A 21,850-nucleotide genomic window follows, 5' to 3' on the forward strand; every position below is an offset into this window, starting at 1 on the left:
TCTGCGGGACGCAGAATTTTAAATGGGGAAAAGTTAAGACTATCGACAATTTAAGGAGGCTGGAGAGTCCAGTCAGACATTCAAGGGGAGAACCCAATCATTAGAACTGAGAGAGAGTTTAGATCTTTTGTTACTAAATTATATAAGATAGAGTCGACTGGTTTTATTTTAAACCTGCGTTATTTCGAACCTCTCATTTATTCAAAGTTAACACGAGTCCCCTACAAAATAAAATCTCTTTGTCCATATTGCTAAGACACGGTAATTCGTACTCAAATGGTTAGCTTAATTAGAATTTGCGAAGTTTCTTGGTGTGTTAGTAAGAAGAAACTAATTGGAAAAGTAGAAGGTGGTGAGACGAAAAACGATGTTGCAAAAGAATTATGGATGATGAAGAATCATCAATGATGCCAGTTGTTGACATCAGCGGTGTGAGTTTTTCTGACTATGTTCAAGTGGATGAAGATGTTGCTGTTTCAAGATCCCTAACCGATGGGGAAAATTTTATCTGCGACAGATACGAATGCAAAGAGCAACGATGAAGTTTAAGACGATACAGCAGAACCTTTGGCAATGGTGTCAGTTAAGGTAGAAAGAGCCTCATTGGATAACTTACAAAGCTTTTGTCAACAAAACGAAATTGATGAAACAGCATATCAGGCACTTTTTGTTATTGAAAAGTCTGAGAAGAAATAAAATAAAAACCCTTGATAATTCGAAGTTTTATTAATTTTCTTTTAAAATAATTCGAAATATTTTAAGACTCCCTTGAATTTCGAAATAACGAGAGTCAACTGTATATTATTTCTTTGAATACAAAGTTATTTATATTCACAAGAACGCACTACAGCGTCCCCAATCACTAGTGCTCTAGTGAGGGAGAGTTTAACTGGCGCCCGAGCAGGGACCCACATTCTTCACGGAAATAAAGGGAAATGGTGACGTGTCAATAATTATACTAAAATAACTTATTAGAAAAGCAAGTACAAATTAATTGTTCCAATCCAATTGGGCAATTGTTGGGATAATTACGAAGAACTTTTGTGATTTGCAAAGTAATGGGGTGAAAGTCCTTGCCATAACATAATACTGTGAGGAGCAATATAGGTATGCACGTATGAATGTATATGCACGTATGTATTTGCTGTGCGTTTATATGCATATACGTGCACATACATGTTGCTCACACAGCGACGCGAGTACTGTAGGTCCGACTATAGTCGGCCTCTTTCGCTCCTACAGAAACAGCAATGGACTCGCATCGCACACACGACGATCATCGAGGACCGTTAGCCGAGGTGCCGTTCGGGTCGCAGGGCACCAACGGCAACAAATAAAGAGGCAACCAGCATCGTCAGCAACACCAAAAAGCACCAAAAGCGAGTAAGTTCATAGCTGAGTAAGTTCATGTAGCCGTGCGTAAGAGAAGTGTAGTGAGTGAAACAAGCTAGTGTTTGCTGAAAGCGAGTGGAATAGTAGGAGAGATTAGTATAGTCGTGCGAACTGCCGGAATTATAGATCCAGATCCTGGCGTTTCCGAATCGCTCAAGTGAAACTAGCGTGTCTTAACACAACACTCTCCCAGCCGGAGTTCGCTGAATCAGCACTTAGCAGGCGTACCGTGCTTTTGCAGCGAATCAGCATATAAGCTATACTTAAGTTAAGTGTAAAATTTATATAAGAACCCTCAAGAAAACTGTACGTTTCTAAATCATAACTCACAAGTGACTAATTAATATCGGAGTGGCTTCAACAAATGAATTTGTCGGCACGAATCCACAGTCAGCTGAAATTAGCCCACCTTAGACTCGGGATAAACCGAAGGTTCATTATAATACAATAAATAGTAACATAATTTCTAGCAAGTGTTGCTGCACTAGAGAATTCTATAACAGAAAAGAAATCGTGGCTAAATAGTGGTATTGGCAATACCTAGGTTCAAATCCGTGCCGAGACGATTCTAAAACGAAATACAAGAAATTTTCAGTCATAATGGTGGTACGAGATTGATTCTCGTATCGAGGTTCAAAACCTTGCCGTAAGACAAATGTCATAAAAATTAAACGTGACAATTTCCACCTGTGTTGAATTATGCGTTTCCGTATAAATTAAAAGGAACCAAGTGGTCAAAGTTAAGTTTAAAGCACTAACTATAAAACAAAATTAAAAGGCGGTTATCTGGAAATCTCTAATCAATAAGCAAAGCATAAATATGCAAAAATAAAAACATTAATTACAGGAGACTTTACATTCGATCGTGGAATAGCCCTTACCCTAGTAGGTCTTTGGGCTTCCCTTTCGGGAAAGAATAAGTCTGGCAATATATAAAAGAAGTAAAATAAATAAATTAAATAAGAAAACTCTAGTCGAGAATGCTCGACTAGCAGATACCCTCCAATAGGATATTTTACTCACTCCAAACTTCTTTTAGGCACACATACATAAACACGCACGTAGTAGAACTCGCTCTGCCAACTGCGCAGTAAGCAGCGACTGCGCTGCAGTGTGGCCAATATTATGAGAATATTATTTGTTGAATAGTTTAATTTCTAGACGTACGAACTTAACACGGACCTAGGAAAAAAAATTCAAGTCTCTAGCTCGCGTATCTTTTGAGATCAACGCGTTCATATATACGGACGGGCGGACGGACACACAAACGGACAGGGCTAAATCGACTCAGCTCGTCGATTTGGATTTTTTTAAATGTTTCTTGCTGCCGGTGGCTAGGCTTTTTTGCATTTTTAGTTTTTTCCCAACTCCAGCTTTGGGTCAGTTAATCTAGTCACTTTATTTTTGTGATGTAATGGGCGCCTATCAAGAATGCCAATGATTCAGCGAGGCGAAGTCTGTTGCAATATGTTCCTAGGAGCCTATTCCGCAACAAACTTTTGGTGGTGCTGATGCTACGCCTGTTAATTCAGGTGCAAGCAATTCAAATTTCTTTTATTTATCATTTATCCTTTTTATTTGTAAGACAAATAGCAATAAATAAGATAATAAAGTAAACTAATAGTTTTACATTAAATATTGCTGTACATTGTAAACTTTATTCAAAATCTAAATACACAGTTTTTCATGTTAATAAAAGCGATGTATACATATATATATTTACATATATTGGTTAAAATTTATCACACCTTAGCCAGATACCATACTTTTTTTTTTTTAGAAAATAATAATAATTTGGGTTTACAAAAATAACTAATAACATTCTTATGAGTAAATAAATTATGTAGTTCTAGATAAAGAAGTTTCCTGATCGCAATTTTCATGGCTTTGAGATTCAAGCCTAGAACTATTAGGTGCACCTAAAGAAATGGAAAATAAGAAATTTATATAAATAGATTGTAAGTAAATCAACCTGAATCGGGTGCATTTTTTGTCTATGCACCACGCAGTCTTATTTATTATTTACAATTTTTTACATTCAAAATTTAAATGATTAGAAGATTAGAAGAAGACTCTAGTCGAGACTGCTCGATTAGGAGATATCCTGATCCCTCCAATCTGATATTCTAATCATTCAGCACTTCTTTTACGCACACATACATACATAACCATGCATGCGCACGTATAAAACTGCGCTTTGCTAACTTTTTTTTTACTTGTTGAATAATTTCATTTCTAGGCGTACAATCATAATGAAACTTTTAGAGCGCTAGCTCCAATGGTGTATGAGATATTATAACCAGTTTTCGATAAGGATTTTAATCGATGGTAAATATCGGGAGTAATTATCGATTTTTAAAGAAAAACTCGATACGATGATATACACGGACCTAGGGAAAAAATGGCAAGTCTGTAGCTCTTATATCTTCTGAGATCGACGCGATTAAATATACAGACGGATGGAAGGCCAGACAGACGGACAGGGCTAAATCGAGTCAACTCGTCGCCCTTAAGTTTGTTACATACACATATATATTATACATATATACTTACCAATATAACTAAGCAAAACTGGTAAAAAGATTAAACCATGTGTTGCGCCGATTACTACGATTCCAAAGTACATTCGAAAGTAAAATACTTGAAAAATTTGACTTTTTGCAAAAGCTAGGACTAATATTCCCGCAAACTTTGTAAGAGTTATACCAGAAAATATCGAGCTACCCATCTGTGATAAACTATCGGTAGCCCTTTTAATTTGATTCAATTCTTTTGATAATGAAAAACTGTGTACAAGATGTGAACAAAACTCTACAGATATTCCTATAGCCATCACAAGATTAACTAAGGATACTGCATTAAGAGATATATTCCAGTAATACATAAGGCCCCCAAGGTTAACAACTATCATTGTTATAGTGATTACTACAACAAGGGCGGAATGTACATCAAAACCCATCAAAATGAATGTTACTATAAATATGGAAAGTATTGAAATTCCGACGCTCTGTAAAGTATCTGACCACATTGTTAAATATTGTTCATAAAATACATAAAATACTGAATAAGGAAAAACTTCGATTTGCATTGCTAAGTCAACTGGTAATCCGTTTGAGACAAGTTGAAATTTTAACATTTGTGTAATATTAGCAGATATTTTTCTAGCTGATTCTAATGCTTCGAAATAGTCCCTGGATGATTTTAATATTGAATGATAAGCCATAAAATATGAACTGTCTATATTGAGTTTTTGTTGCTCATAGCTGTACCGAACAGCCCCATTATACGCTGCATGTCCTGCTTTTACACATGAATCGTCTGGATTATCTTTTAAAAAAAACGGCAGATATTTTCTAAACTCATGTTCGTTGGGCCGCTGAAGGCTGTTTTTCTGTATTTCGCAGGTTGAACAGGAAGTATCTGCAATCAATAATAATAAATACTATTCATTGCAGTTTACATTTCACAATTTCAATTGAAACGAAAAAATAAGATTTAAAGTTATTACTTACCTTGATGGGGACAGAAACTTCCATTCGTTGGATTATACTTGCAGCAGCTTGACGATAAAGCCCAATCAAAGTAATCGTCAATCCAACTAGAAGCTGGACGGGCAATATATGTCAAATTTGATTTACGACTAGCCAAGTAAATTTGTGTTAAAACACTGTCATCATTGCAATATCGCCCGGAACATACTAAATTTTGGTTCACGCTGTTCGAATAATCAATATTTCCCTTAAGAACAAAGTACACAGGCGGACCAATGTTAAGATGCGCATTTAAGGACTTAAAGTAGTGCAAAACAAAGCTATCCTCAGGCATAGCTAGTTCTTGATTTAGCCCGATATCAATTTTCGGAACAAAGGCTATACTAGCGCAAAGACAACCAAAAAAGAAAACCATTACAACAACTCGAACAAATTTTTTCATTAGGAATGGAACATAAACACTTCTAAAGAATTTATATAAGAGTCCCTCATTGTTTGGCAAGTTATCAGACTTTTTACATTTGATAAAACAACAAATATCTAAGCGGTTTTCATCTTTTCGTTTTATGTCCAAAGTAAACAAGCCAACAAAACATGTTATTTGTAATAAGAAGTCTATTAATAGCGCAACTCCTGCGTAAAGCGCAAAAGCCTTTACAGCAGGCATATCAGATAAGCTACCAAGAAAAAAACAACAGCTCTCACTTACGGATGTTAATAGCATACTAGGGCCTACGCGTCCTAAAACTCGTCCCACCTGCTTTTCCGTTGTTTCATTAGCTGTACGATTATCTCTTTGGTACGTTTGAACTAGGATAAAAATATTATCCACTCCAACTGCCAGTACTAAAAATGGAATAACTTCAACTATAATTAATGTTGCTGGTACTCCAATATATCCAAAAATACCAATGGATGAAACTACGGATGCTAAAACTATAATAACGCCTCCAATACCCAATGTTATTTTACTGTCAATAAGGGATCTTTTTAATTCCTGTACATGGCCGAGGGATATTGCTATATAAATGAACATAATAATATATGATACTAAAACGGTCATTACGTCTGATTGCGACTCTCTATTTAATTCATCCTCAATCGATCGTTCACTTGTAAAAGCTATGTCCATTGATTTACTTTTATTATATTTTATATAATTTAACATAAACTCAACAAATTTTTTTTCCCAATCTAATGTTTGAACTAGCTTGCCTTTATCATGGTGATTTCGTACCAAAAAGGATAAAATTAAAGCATTAGCTTGCTCATATTTTGTTGACCCTGTAAGTTGTTCACCATGTTTTAAGAACCCGCCTAATGCAATAGCTGGATCTACTGGTCCTCCATAAGAAGCTAAACATAAATATGGATTACTTATACAGTCATACAATTCATCCAAATATGTTACCTGTAATAAAGTGAATTTAAGTTATATTATAAACTATGATCATTTATTAAAAATTCTATCTTTTTTTAAAGAGCTATAATATATCTAGTATTTAATATACTTACATTGAACCCATTATCCACATCATTATCATCAAGTCGACTTATATCATCTTGAAAATATCCCCAAATTGATTGTATAACACAATCAGAAGCTTCTACCAAAGTGTTGTCATCTTTCAATGGAGCATAACATATATTATGTAAAAAAGTTCCATTCGCCTCGATCTTCTGAATCTGTTGCTGTAGGTCTAAGACCTTAGCCAGAAAATCCTTTGCAAATATAGGCCCAAATTTTATTGGCCCGTTCGACGTATTATGCACAATGTATGGTAGGTCTACGGCTTTAATTATCACCTATGCAACAAAATTTAAATTTAAATGTGACTACGGACAAGCTCATCTTTACGTGGGAAAGTTTAAAGGAACTTACCTGCTCCATTCTAAAGAAGGGTTCAAATTTAGAATCAAAATATTCTCGTTCTATTCTAGATTTTGAACTTGGTGCAGCCCAAAGTTGCACTGGATCTGTAGTAATTTCCACATACACTATTCCGTATCCAAGCAATGTGACAAGACTGGCGCCTCCAAACAAAGTTAACCAGGGGTAAGTTGCGAAAAATGTACCCAATCTAGTGAATATGTTTTCCAAGAAGTATTCAGTACGAGCACCAAGCTTTTCAAAGTATCGTGGCTGCTGCCTGTACATAGAATCATCGGTTCCGCCATCGCTTCCGATTTGAAAATTCTCATCTATAAAAATGAAGATAGAATTTGTATTTTATTACATTTAATAAACAACTATAGTATTCTAATGAATGACTCAATCTACGCCGGCTTAAACGCTACACTCAAAAGTATTCTGGAATAGTTTTATTGATATATTTGCTTTCGTCATATATATGATACGAAATCATAGTATTAAAATACTCTACTAATTTATTTATTTATAGGATTGATCAATTATTGAGTTGATTAATTTTCTCAACACAACATCTTATTTCCGAGTGTGAGGTACTGCAGTATGGACTTACTATAGAACTTTGAGCCTTGAATAGGATTGTCATGGAATGTAGACAATATTGCGGTTTTTATACTCATTCACGAAAGTTAAATGAGTATATTAGGTTTGTGCAATGTCCGTCTTGCTGTCAGTCTGTTTGTATGAACACAGTTTATTGGACGCTATTGAAGCTAGAGGTTTAAAATTTTGAGCACATACTCGTGTATATCTCTGATTTATAAATTGTTAAAATTTTCTCCGATATACCAGAAATCATTAGTTGATGAGCTAGAATGCTGAAATTTGGAATGTAGATCCGCGTCGACCATCCAAGATCACAAACTATAGCGGATATATCTACGCCCATTGGGGGCGTGGCAACTCGGATAATACTGTATCTTCTAGAGGTTTTAAGCTAGAACGTTAAAATTTTGCACGTGAGCTAATGTTATGATTCTATCAAGATTGATGAAAAATTATATATCTACGCTTTTTAGAAACGTGGCAATCGGACCTGAAGATATAGTGATTTTTCAAATTCTGTTATATACTCGGGCTGACCTCCCAAGACCAAAAAGCTTTATTGCATATATGTATACCCGCCCACAGGGGGTGTGGCAAACCGCAAAAAAAAATATCTCCTAAAGTGTGAGAGCTAGAAGCTTCAAATTTGGAAAGTTAGGTTACTAGTAATTTCTTCTAGCGATCTAATATTGTTGCGCCTCTTTAGGGACGTGGCATATCAAAAAATGCCCTGTAATTTATTCATTTTTGGAGCGTAAGCATCCAGATTACGGTTACGATTAGCTGGTTAGGTTCTTCCATGAGCTGGGCAAAAATGAAGTGTCTACGTCGAGTAGGGGCGTGGAAAATCGTGGCAAATAGAAAAACTGGATTTTCTACAATGCTAGAGCAAAACTTATCTACTGAATTTCTGATGGGGTGTGAATGACTATTGCGCAGTCGGTAACGCCCAATTACAACGTTTTTACTTGCTCTTCCGTTTAATTTACCTATGTGCTCTACGGATTATTCTTTGCATACTCCGTTTCATGTTCTGTGTGTTCATTTCTTGGACTCATCACCAAACTAGAGTCGAATTTCGATGCGGCTCATACTAACTTACATGTTAAATTTGAATCAATTCTACAGAAGTTTAAGGCCTTGCTTCAACGTGAAACAGTGAAGCCAGTGCTCGTTATGGCAAATCGGTCGCGTTTGTCGCAGTTGGATTGCTAAAATTTAGTGGAGTATATACTGAGTGGGAAAAGTTTTTCACTATGCTCAAAACTATCAAAGATTCTGATCCTGATCTAAGCCCTATTGAGAAGTGCCTGCTTAAGTGGTTCTGCGATGGGCTTGAGAAGGCTGATGCATCGGATAAAGTTACTTCTCATATTCGTGCTATGGATTCTCTTGCATCGTGGGAAGAGAATGCTGATTGTATCATCGTGCAAACAGTGTTGAAGAAATTGGATAAGTACACCAGGCCAAATAGGAGGAACGCTCATCAGCTAATAAGCTACCATCGTGGGCTAAGTTGTCAATGTTCTTGTAAGAGAAGTGTCGAATGCTTGAAAATGTGGATCATTGCAGAATGGTCAGATTGGCAAGTCAGGGAAGATCGTGAGTACACATTTGCTGCTTCCAAGACTCCCATTCGTAGTGTCTTTTGCTTTCACAAAGTAAGTGCTTTGAGCAATTGCCACCCATTGCATGATAAAAGGAGGCCAAGAAACTCGCTCTGTGCCTAAATTGCCTAAGAAAGTGACATCTGTTGAATGATTCCAAATATAGTACCTGCCGCACTTGTCCATGGTTTCTATGTCACCTTCTTTCTCATCAGATGCTTTGCTTTTATCCACTGCTGTAATTTTTGTCAAGAACCGAGCTGGAACATCCGTTCCGTGTCGTGTACTCTTAGACTCACCTTTCCCTTCGAAAATCAGCTATAGTTTCCAAAAAGAAAGTCGCTTACTGCAGTTTGGAGATGCCAGCTTCTAAATTAAAGCATACTCGATCTCGTGCTTAAATCGCGGATTTCAGACTATTCAACTGTCATCACTGCAATCATCGCCCAGACGATTACTGACAATCACCCTGGAATTTTAATGTCTACTAATAGTGGGAACATACCCCTAATCATACAGCTGATCACTTATTCTATAAGTCACAGCGGATTGATCTTCTCAACGGAGCTGGTTTTCTCTTCGAGGTGCTGTGCATTGGGCTAATTATGTTGGCACCTGGGCTGCCAGTTTTCCAGAAAACTCAACTCGTCCCTTTTTATGCCTAAAGTAAATCTTTTGATTTCCGGCTATTTCGCTACTTTGGTTTATACACACGTGTTAAGAAATGTATCATCAAGATTCATAAAAAATTGGCTGCCGAAATCTGCCGAAACAAGAGGAGTAGGGGGTAAACTACAAAAAAAACCCGAAATTATACATAATACACATAAGCAAACATTTTACGTTTGGAAGCTCTAGCTCTTAAGTTGTAGGAGTTATAATTAAAAACTCGCTTTCGATAGGTTTTTTAATCGATAAACAAATATCTGAAATAGTTATCGATTTTTAGATAAAAACTAGATGTGCGCGTCATATACACGGACCTAGGAAAACAAATTTATATCCTCTGAGATCGACGGGTTCATACATACGGACGGACGGACGGACAGACAGACAGGGCTAAATCGATTCAGCTCGACACCCTGATAAAAATATATATGCTTTGTGGGGTCTGCCACGTACACCTACTGGAACTACACGTCGATATGCAAATTTCGGCTGCTCTGTTAATTGCATACGCCTCCTTAAGGAGGCATTACACAAGCATCCACCCTCAGGCGCCTGCGCTCTGCTAACTGCGCAGTAAGCAGCGACTGCGCTTGGGCTGCGCTGTAGTGTGGGCAATAGTATGACAATTTACTTGGTGAATAACTTCTTTTGTAAACATACGATCTTAATAAAATTTTCAGGGCGTATTTATATGGTCAAAATGTGTGTAAATCGACTCAGTTCGTCGTGCTGATCAAGAATATATATACTTTATGGGGTCTGCGATGATTCCTTCTGCCTGTAACATACTTTTACACAAAAACATTATACCCTGATTTCCCATTTTCAATTTCCATTTTCATTGTTTCGGGACAGGCCGGACTAAAAACTTACCATTTATTGAGTCATTCGTAAACAAAAATGTTCCCAATAAAAAAACAAGAGATCCAACAGTAAACACGACAGTCATAATAACTGTAAAAGCGTCAAGTCCTGCAATGTTAAATGGTTTTGGTATCGGTTCATCTGGAGATTGAGGGCAAGACGAATCACAATCAGTACATGAACACGCTGGCAGTTCGATCTGAAAGAAACATTAAAAATATTAAAATGAATACAATACAATACAATTTTTGGATATTTAATTGTACATTATATTTGATATGTAGCGCTCCAGCAGTAAAGATTTTTCAGTTCGAGCAGTGGAGTAGCGCCACTGGCTGATCGGATGCACGCCATGTTAGAAGTTCTATTCTCGCCGATATGAACTGTTTTTATACAGGCGAATCAGCGGTAAGAATAATATAAATAAAGAAAAACGAACATAAAAAAGAGTACAACCTTTTTTTCTAACTAAATAATACGACGGAGTTTATATCCTTTCCTATCCGAAAGAGAACAGTAGACCTAAAAGGCGCACAGTGAGCTACAAGAGCAATTATAGTATGTAAGTGAGCCTCCTATATAAGCCACACTGCAGCCCAAACGTAGTCGCTGCATGTATACATATGTGTGCCTATGAGTTTGTATGTAAAAGAAGTGCAGAATGATGGAATATCAGTACTTTGTGCAGTTCAGGGAATCTAGTTGTCGAGCAGTCTCGACTAGGGCTTTCTCAATTGTTTCTCTTTTATTTTCAACAAATATCTTAATCGATTTTTGTGAGCTTTGAATGCTGCGTACAATTTTTAGTTTATAGATATTTTTAAGTTTAATTAAAAAAAAAAAAACAGATCTTTCGGGAACCCTTTTTTTTTGGGTAAAAAGGAATTCCTTAAAATAAATTAAATTTAGCCAACGCATACCAAATTGTATGTACACAAAAACGAAACATAAACGAAACTTACATTTACAGATTCATTACAGGGAGTTGTTTTTGGATTGATTGGAGTAATCCCATTTTTTGTCGAGTTTGTTGAATGTTGAATATATGTTATTTGGAATGGAACATATATATTATTTGCATCCCCCATATAATTGAACCACTTTGTAGGACTACATCGTGATGCTGGATAAGCGCCGCACATTAGATCTAGTGCTAATTGACCGGTTTGTGGAACTGATACCTAAAATAAAAATGATTAGTACTTTTTCCAATTAGTCTTTATAATATATACTCGTAATATTCTAAAACATAATTTCGCTCGCGTTGGTTTGGTTCTATATCTACAGCTTTGCTATATCTATATCACATCACATATAGCAAAGCTGGTGACTCGCATTATTTTATATTTTTTAAAAATAATACACACATTTGAATATTAAAAAAAAAAAAATTCCAAATTGAGCTTTATTGCAGCTACATGCAGCATTACTAATATTTCCGATAGTGTTCTATAGTAGTAATGCTGCATGGGCTAGATGTGTATTTTATATTTTATGAATTATAGGATATCAATCTGAATATTCCGAGAACACACTTAAGAACCAAAAAAAAATCAACTACAGATTTCGAAATGATTTCCATCTGGCAATCTTAGCTTAAAATAATAACTTTAAACTATGACCCACCTGTGAACATGACTTATACGTCTTATTGATATACTCTTCTGTTACGTGTAAATCCAAAGAAGTAACATAAAGATCACCTGAAATAAATTTAAAATTTGTATTTGACATAAAGGGAAAAAGGGAAATAAATAATAATAGTACCTTTATCATTTGTCTTTGTAGCAGCAGCTCTAGAGAATTTTGATTGATCTGGAGAGCATGTTAATTCGCAAATATGACGAGCCAAATTTGTCATACATGATGGGCAACGTTCTAAAATTGCCGCAGCAAGTTTAATGTTTTCATTCAATATTTTTACCTATTATAGAAAATTAGTGTATTTTCAAAAATAAATATTTATACAAGTACCTGATCGACGTCACAGCAAAAATTCTTTGTCTCTGCTTGAAGTAAAAAACTGCACCTTTCTGTTAACAACTTCAGTCCATCTTCAGGCATCTCTTTTGGAGTGCCATTGTAGGAACAATATTGATTATGATTCAAGGCATCTGTATTACAAACTCCATACCAGACACAATCCTAAAATATATATTTTTTTGGATTAAATTTGACAAAATCATGCTATTACAGAATGAAACAAGTAAAACCGTTGCAGTCAGGCGTTACCGACTGCGGAATACTCATTTAGACCCCAAAAGCAATTTAGTCCCCAAGTTTAGCTCTAATACTGTAGAAAGTTCAGTTTTTCTCGATTGGCCAAGAGGCATAGAAATTTCATTTTTGGCCAGCTCATAGAACAAGCTAACGGTACCTGCAAAATTTGGATGCTCACGCTCAAAAAATGAAAAAGTACAGGATATTAATTAATATTATTTGGGGAATCGATAGAGGAGGTTACTGGTAACTAAACTATCCAAATTTGAAACTTCTAGCTCCTAACCTTTATATATATATATATATATATATATATATATATATTTGTTAAAATTATGTATGTAAACAACGCTGAATGTCTATCTCTTTTGCTAACATTATTCTCATGTTAGGTTCTGTTAATTGTAACGGACATTCTTTCGTTTATGCTTTAAGTCCATATTCGGCTGCCTGCGCTGCAGCGTATATGCTTATGTATTTTTGTGGTGATTGGAAAAAACACATATGAGACTCGATTTATTAGTTAAAGCGTGTGTTAAACTAATTTGTGCAAAATGAGTTCAATGTTTGCAATTGAGAAGCTAGATAGTGAAATCTATAGTGCGTGGTCAGTGCAGATGAAAAGTCTGTTAATTCATTCTGACTTGTGGTCGGTGACATGTGGCCGGTTATTGAAAAATGAGAACGATACAGTGGAACAGAAACCGTTGTTTGACAGCAAAGGTGAGAAGGCTCTAGCTAGCATTTTGTTGTCTGTAAAAGCATCGCAAATAAATTGTATCAAACACTGTGGAACCGCGAGAGAAGCTTGGACAAAATGGTCCGAGATCTACATGTCTTCGGGACCCGCGCGTAAAGTACAGTTGTTCAAGCAATTGTTGTATATGAAAATGTCAGCTACAGACAGTGTTCGTGAACATTTGGATAATTATACTCATTCACGAAGTGAATTAGTATATTGGTTTTGTGCAATGTCCGTCTTGCTGTCCGTCCGTCTGTCCGTCTGTCCGTATGAACGCAGTTCATTTCGCCGCTATTGAAGCTAGAGACTTGAAATTTGGAACACATACTCGTGTATAACTCCGATTTATAAAGTGTTAAAATTTTCCCGATTCGCCCACTAGGGGCGTGGCAAATCGGAAAATGCATTTTCCGATATACCAGTAATCATGTTAGTTGAAGAGCTAGAAAGAAATTTGGTATGTAGATCCGCGTTGACCCCCCAAGTCCAAAAAGCTATGGTGGATATATCTACGCCCATTGGGGGCGTGGCAAATCAGATAAAACTGTATCTCCTAAAGTTCTAAAGCTAGAACGTTGAAATTTCGCACGTGAGCTAATGCTATAATTCTATAATGATTGGTGAAAAATTTTTATGTCTACGCCTAATAGGGGCGTGGCAATCGGCATTTATAGTATCAAATTGCGACATTTATATGCTTGAGCTATCTATGTATGTACATGAATATACAAATAGGCTTAATAGGCATTGATAACACGGAAGGAAACATTTTTATAAAATCTAAAAATAAAATTTAAATATTTAAAAAATATAAAAGAAGCTAAAATAACAAAATTTGCAATTTACAAAAAAGAGTTTTCCGCGGGATTTGAACTCGCACCCAGGCCATGTTTGTCAAAATAACAAAAACAAATTTAGCCGGCGCCTTTGCCGACAGCGCTACCGCCTACTGTCAACAATAGCAATTAAAATGAAATCCAAAAATAAGATTCTTGTTATGAGAGTAGCGGATGGCAAATTCAAAAACAAAGCAAAAACAAATCAGTCTCATTTCAACGCTAGAGTATGTTTTTATGTGTACATACATACACACACAAATAAGCGCGTGCATAAGAAAGGCTGGAATGCTTGATGCTACATATGCGTGCAGACTTATGTGCTTACATATACATGCATATATGCGTACATACATATATGAGGGCTATTTAAGAAGAAACAAATTAAAGCTTATAAAATTGTTCAATTAGAAAAAAGAATAAAATAAGTATCTATTTTATAAAAATCGAAATATGTATGAAAAAAACAAACAACATTAAAGGGGCTTTGAACCTCCGCCGCTGTAACATCACTTGCGACGCCTCTATCACCCACGCTATCGTTTTGCTTGACAATCTGGTTGCTAAAATACAATAAGGTAATAACAGAGCGTCATCTGACAAAACTACAATAACAGCTAGAAAATCCAGAAATCAATCGCAATTCTTAGAATGCTAAAAAGCGCGCTTTTGTAATGTAAGCAAACGCTTAAGAATCTACAATAGGTGTGACCGTAAGCTATCAACGAAAATTACCATACATTTGTACTCAAAAAGTGCACGATCAATATAATAATTATCGATTACTCGATAAAAATTACCAAAAGCTACAATATAATCAAAAAGCATAATTGTTTTGTACCAAATTTTTTTAAAGCCAAATTAAACTTGAAATAAGAATAAATGCCCCTTTGTAAACATAGCATCATGTATACGGACTGTGAATGAGTATTCCGCAGTCGGTAGCGCCCGACTGCAACGTTCTTACTTGTTTTTCTAATGTCGTAGAAACATTATATGAAATACAAGTGCAGGTGGGTGATGAAATGCTTGTAATAATATTACTAGCAAGTTTACATGAAGAGTTGGACAATTTCGTAGTCGCTACCGAAACACGGGACACATTGCCTTCATTTAGCGCTCTAAAAATCAAATTGTTGGAAGAAGGAGAGAGGCGCAACATAGGCGAAGTAGGTAAAAAGGGCGAGAATAAAATTTTTTCGTCGCGTCCAACAAACGGTAAAAGGAACAAGACAGAGAAAGACCCGAAAGACGTGAAGTGTTGGTTGTGCGGGCAAAACGGGCATTTCGCGGCGAAGTTCAGATTAAGAGAGAGAAAGGACGGAAAAGAACAGTAAAACGGTTTTTTCGATGTTCTCTTTTCTTGGAAAAATCCAATTGAAAAAATGTCTGGTGTGTGGACAGTGGTGCTACAACTCATTTGTGTGCGGACAAATCAATGTTTATTAATATGCGCGATAATTACATAGAAACTGAAGGTTGCGGGAATGTGTTGATTAAGTGGAAAAATAAAACGATCGAATTGGTCGACGTTTTATATGTGAAAGAATTGCAATGCAATTTTATATCTGTGTCAAAAGCAACTGAAAAAGGGTTAAAAGTAATTTTTGAGAAAAACAAAGTGTTTGTTAAAGACGGTAGCATTGACAATTGGCTAGTTGCAGAAAAACATAACGATTTGTTTTTATTTAAAAGTAGTATAAACAAGTAAGAAAGCTCTAGTCGAGACTGCTCGACTACGAGATCCCCTGAACCCTTCGAGCAACTGATATTTCAATAATAATTCGCACATACACATACACACACACACACACGCATATACAGGCGATTGCGCTTAGGTTGCGCTGCAGTGTTGGCGATATTATGAGAACTTATTTGTGGAATAATTTAATTTCTAGACGTACGATCGTAATGAAACTTTCAGAACGTAATCATGAAGTATAAATGTATTTGTATACCGAAGCTCTAGTATTTGATATACGACTTCTACAAAGATGAGGGTGAGGGGGTAGATATAAGGGCGGGGGGTAAATTTTAACAAAAACCGATATTGTATAAAATACGTCTTAATATATATTTAAAATTTGGACACTCTAGTTATAATGATGTAGGAGATATAATTTTTTAACTGACTTTCGATAAGGTTTTTTATCGATAAAAAATATCGGAATGAGTTATCGTTTTTTAGTGATAAACTCGATATGCACGCGATATATACCGACATTTTAAAAAAAAGTTGAAGTCTCTAGCTCTTATATCTTCTGAGATCGACGCGTTCATACATACGGACAGACGGACAGACAGACAGACGGACAGGGCCAAATCGACTCAGCTCGTCGTGCCGATCAAGAATATATATACTTTGTGGGGTCTACCACGCCTCCTTCTCCCTGTTACATACATTTCAACAAAACCATTATACCCTGATTTCCCATTTTCAATGGGTTCAGGGTATAAAAAGGTAGTTTCAGCTAATGTGAATGCAAATATGAATCAATTGGTGAAATGACATGATTGGTTCGGTCATTTAAAGTTTGATAGCCTAAACAAAATGATTAAACAGGGCATAGTTAAAGGACTTCCAGTTAGTGTGTGTAACACAAATAACTTTGTGTGCGAAACGTGTGCAAAAAGCAAAATTGGCGTGAAGAAGTTTCCCAAAGTGTCAGAAAATCGCTCGAAAGAATTACTAGCTTTAGTTCACATTCCTATGCGTACGACATCACAAGGTGGAGCGCGTTATTTTGCAACATTTATTGACGATAAATCGCGTTATATGTCGGTGTAAATGCTAAAAAATAAAAGTGATGTGTTTGACAAATTCAAGGACTTTAAAAGATTGGCTAAAAATCAAACTGGAAAAAGGCATAAAAGCCATAAGAAGCGACAACCGGCGTGAGTACCTTAGCGGTACATCGGGCCTTGGTATAAAAAGACAACTAACTGTTCCCCACACTCCACAACAAAATGGTGTGGCGGAACGCGCCAACAGAACATTGGTGGAGATGGCGCAAAGTATGATGGTGCATGCTGGAGTTGGTGAATCTCTATGGGGCGAGGCGATAATGACGGCTGCGTATCTACGCAATAGGGCTGAAACTGCAGCTTTGATTGGCAAAACTCCATATGAGGATTGGTATGGGAAAAAACCGAGGGTTTTCATCTAAGAGTATTTGGTATGGAAGCCATTGTATTAAATAAAAAACATAAAAACAAGTTTTCAGCAAAAGGCGAGCAGCATATACTGGTAGGTTATTCTGAAACCGCCAAAGCTTATCGTTTATGCTTTAAGTCCATATTCGGCTGCCTGCGCTGCAGCGTATTTGCTTATGTATTTTTTAGTCTCTAATAAACTTCTGAATCGAATAATATTATATTTATATTTATAGCAGAATTTGAAAAGTCACTATATCTTCAGGTGCAGTTCATCAACCTTTATAGAATTATAACATTAGCTCACGTACAAAATTTTAACGTTCTAGCTTAAAAACTCTAGGAGATACAGTTTTATCCGATTTTCCACGCCCCCAATGGGCGTAGATATATCCGTGATTTTGGGTGGTCGATGCGGATCTACTTACGAAATTTCAGCTTTCTAGCTCTTCAACTAATGATTTCTGGCATATCGGAAAATGCATTTTCCGACTTGCCACGCCCCTAGTGGACGGATCGGGAAAATTTTAATACTTTGTAAATCGTAGATATACAAGAGTATGTGTTCCAAAATTCAAGACTCTAGCTTCAATAGTGCCGAAAGAATTTGCGTTCATACGGACAGCAAGACGGATATTTCACAAAACCAATATACTCATTTCACATTCGTGAATGAGTATAAAAATAGCTCCGATGTTCTATGCTATGGAGAAGAGCAGAAGAGCATTCGTTTTGTTTTTGTGCTCTCTGCTATGCTACGTAGCCGTTCGAAATTAGAGTAATAGCGAGAGCAGAGCAATATTTTGATTGAAATTGCTGCTATGTAGCAGCAAATGCAAACAATGACCAATATACATACTCATTTCACTTTACAGAATGAGTACAAAATTTAATTGCCTTTGCTCTGCTCTCATCTCGCTCCACTTTTTCGGCTACCGCTCTGACGAAGTGTAGTCGTTCATTTCGTTTTGTGGTATTGCTATCGCTACAGATTTGCACACCACAAACTACGACAGCAGAGCATAAATGAGAGCGGTAGCCAGAGCAAAGCGAAAAACTACGGAGTATCATAGCATTTCAAACGCTGAAATGAGCTCAATTAATTGAATATAATAGGTAACTAAAATAAAACACGCTTATACCATTTTAAATAATAAAATATTAATCAGCATCTAAAGTAAGTCAAAACTTTTTATAAGGCCAAATTAGATCTAAGAGTACCTAGAACATTGTGCTCCCTGGGGAAAAAAATCTTGTGCACTAAGTAGAAAGCTCTGATTTTACCTATCCTTCAGGCCAATCGATGGTAAGCTGTGCGGAGTGCGTGCTGAGAGGTATCATGTTTTATTATCGACTCAGAGTAACGCCGCTTTCAGAGTAACTCAGTTATTATTGTTTACTTTATGACTTACCTGTTTTGATGCACAAAACAGCGAAGCAAATATCCAAAACATGAACATTTTCCCTACAGCTGTGCTGTGCCTTTGTGTACTCATTTTTCAGTGCATTCAAATGCTTTAAGTATCATATCTAAAATATAAATAAAAATACATATATTTTGTTAAATTTAATTATACTCATTCGCGAAAGTGAATTATTACTTATACATGAAGGTGAATTATTATACTAGTTTTGTGCAATTTCTGTCTTTTCCGTCAACCGCAATTAGTTTTGGCGCTATTAAAGCTTGTTCATGAACATGCATGAACATAGAATTATGATAAGTATGGGAACATACAATACTCGACAGATGGCATACATAAAATAGATACCACATGTGAAAGTGTGAACTGTCGAACTAGAAATAAAATACGACTTTGACCCTTAGCGACAAGATAACGTAAGAGACGAGCGCTGAGCCTTACAAATTCAGCGATAGGATAAGAATAGCTAATAGACCAACGCGGAGTCTTACACACTCAGCGATACGATAAGAATATGTAATAGCCCAATGCTAAGCCTTACACACTCAGCAACATATACACTAGATTTAAGGGTTGAAAATATGCATGAGTTTGGGTATATAAGCCCAGGCTCAGAATAATAAAGATCAATACAAAACTAAACACCATCATAATCAAGTTTATTCGTTCATGGTCCTTCGATCCGTACCACAAGACTACTAAATATCAAAAGTTGTAACAAGTGTATATTAAAGTGGAAAATTATTTTTTAAAATAAGAAGTGCTTTCCTTTTTGGCTTACCAAAACACGCTGTGAGTAGAGGCACAGCATGATCAACAAGGCGATCATAACAAAAATACCTCAAACGGGTTAAGCCAACAAGTAAAAAAGCTCTAGTCGAGACTGCTCGACTACGAGATCCCCTAAACCCTTCGAGCAACTGATATTTCAACAATAATTCGCACATACACACACTCACACGCATACAAACAAACACATGCACACACACACACACACACACACACACACACACACACACACACACACACACACACACACACACACACACACACACACACACACACACACGCACACGCACACACACGCACACACACACGCACACACACACGCACACACACACGCACACACACACCACACACACACACACACACACACACACACACACACACACACACACACACACACACACACACACACACACACACACACACACCGAGTTCGAGTTGCGTTTTCGTGGAGTACGGTCGATGTCATCGCGATCCACCGTGGACAATAGCTTGATCTTTGTTTTTCCCTGTGAAAGTGGAAAAATCTGTAGACAACGTGGTTGCTGTGGGCGCGACGCACCCAGCGACGGCAAAACAAAAACAATAAAAACTTACTTCGCGGCGGTTTCGCGGAGTACCCCAGTGGTACAATCCGGTGGTGCAAGAGAGGGGGGCAATAGCGTCACTGTTTTTGGCGTCAGGGCTTTTCTCCTTCCCTTTCTTTTTAAGCGCGAAATAATTTGTCACATTAGGCGTCACATTTGTGCAAATAATAAATAATCAGGTGCATTCACTCTAACAGCTGATAGTAGTGCTGGAAATTGCAGCGGACAAACAGCTGCTCACTAACTTTGGTGAGTTGCTAAGTCTCAGCAAAGACAGCAACCCAGCTGCTGGTGTGAGGTAGCAGGTACTAAAAGTAGTGCATACTTTCGGGCTCTCGCTGTAATTAGGTTGAGTTTAAGTTACTGTGGTCTCTAAACTCAAATTATATTAGTAGGCAGTGCCCACTACAGGCTTCACGCCGTGGTAGTCGGAGCAATATGGAGGCCATGATGGAGGAGGAGCTGCAAGCTTTCGCGCGCCGTTCCTCGTTGCAGCGATCGCCACAGCAACAACAGAGGGCATTGCCGCAGCCGTCGAACCAGTCTCCAGTGGCTGAGTGCCAGGCACCCAAGTCTTTAAAAGAAGCGTTAGCTCAAATAGGAGTTACGCTAGAGGGTTTGTCTGCCCTATTTGGGGGGCAGCGGCATATAAATGCACTCATGAGGGAGGAGCTGGCTAGGCTGGTCAGTCTCCACAAGACGGCCGAAGCGTTCTGCAACCGACCGGTCAAAGACTGCGAGGTGCAGACCACGCTGGTCAAAGAAGTAGCTCAGAAGGCTAAAACAGCGAGCGTTAGTGCTACAGCAGGTAGTAATACGCCCAAGCGGTCGAGGGAAGTTGCCACTGAGCAGAGGAAAACTCCCTCGAAAAAGCCGAGGCACAATAAAAGCGCAGCAAATCCAATAGAGCCAATGGTTCTACGGGCTGCAGCCGTTAAAACCAATCAGGTAGGCCGACAGACGAATCCGAACAGCTGGACGGTTGTTAAGGGACGCAAGCCGCTGCAAAAACGTTCTAGAAGCGACGCCATCGCGGTTTCAGGTGTAGGTGGTTGCAGCTATGCGGACATGCTTCGCGTGGTCAAGAGCGACCCAAATTTAAAGCATCTGAGCGGCGACGTCCAAGGTATTAGGAAGACCGCTAAGGGGGACCTTTTGTTGCAACTGAGTAGGAAGCCGGAGCATAGCGCTGAGGCTCTGCACGAAGCTGTAGGCAAAGCCTTGGGTGACCGAGCGGTAGTTAAAACACTTACCGAATCGGCTCAAATTGAGATTCGCGACCTAGATGAGTTAGCAAGTAAAGAGGAGATCTTGGAGGCAATCAGGGTGGAGTTGAAGGATAGCTCACTCCCCATTGGGGCTATCAAATCGCTTCGGCCAGCTTTTGGTGGACAGCAAAGAGCTACGGTTGCTCTTCCAATTGGGAAAGCTAAAACTCTGCTCGAGCTGTCCAAAATTAGAATAGGATGGGTAGTATGCCGTATTCGAGCCGTGGAGCAGCCTAAACGCTGTTTCAAGTGCCTCGATTACGGTCATATGGCAGCAAACTGTCGCAGCGACTGTGACCTAAAGGGCGCCTGTTTCAGGTGTGGAGAGATGGGTC

General features: G+C 37.6%; 1 protein-coding gene across 1 annotated transcript in view; it reads right to left on the reverse strand.

Annotated features, from left to right (window-relative positions):
• Positions 1-1,909: 1,909 nt before the first annotated feature.
• LOC115565494 (NPC intracellular cholesterol transporter 1-like) overlaps positions 1,910-21,850 on the reverse strand; it is a 39,826-nt gene continuing 19,885 nt past the window's right edge. The window contains exons 2-9 of the mRNA XM_089257009.1: positions 18,863-18,980; positions 12,474-12,644; positions 12,267-12,423; positions 12,126-12,202; positions 11,462-11,680; positions 10,509-10,698; positions 6,742-7,085; positions 1,910-1,960 (exon numbers count right to left, since the gene is read on the reverse strand). Coding sequence (XP_089113135.1) covers positions 1,910-1,960; positions 6,742-7,085; positions 10,509-10,698; positions 11,462-11,680; positions 12,126-12,202; positions 12,267-12,423; positions 12,474-12,644; positions 18,863-18,946 — 1,293 coding nt within the window. The 5' untranslated portion in view covers positions 18,947-18,980. The remainder of the gene's footprint in view (positions 1,961-6,741; positions 7,086-10,508; positions 10,699-11,461; positions 11,681-12,125; positions 12,203-12,266; positions 12,424-12,473; positions 12,645-18,862; positions 18,981-21,850) is intronic.

The sequence above is a fragment of the Drosophila navojoa genome, chromosome 3 (genome assembly GCF_054131105.1).
Source record: "Drosophila navojoa isolate 15081-1374.11 chromosome 3, UAZ_NAV_1.0, whole genome shotgun sequence".
Lineage (NCBI taxonomy): Eukaryota > Metazoa > Arthropoda > Insecta > Diptera > Drosophilidae > Drosophila > Drosophila navojoa.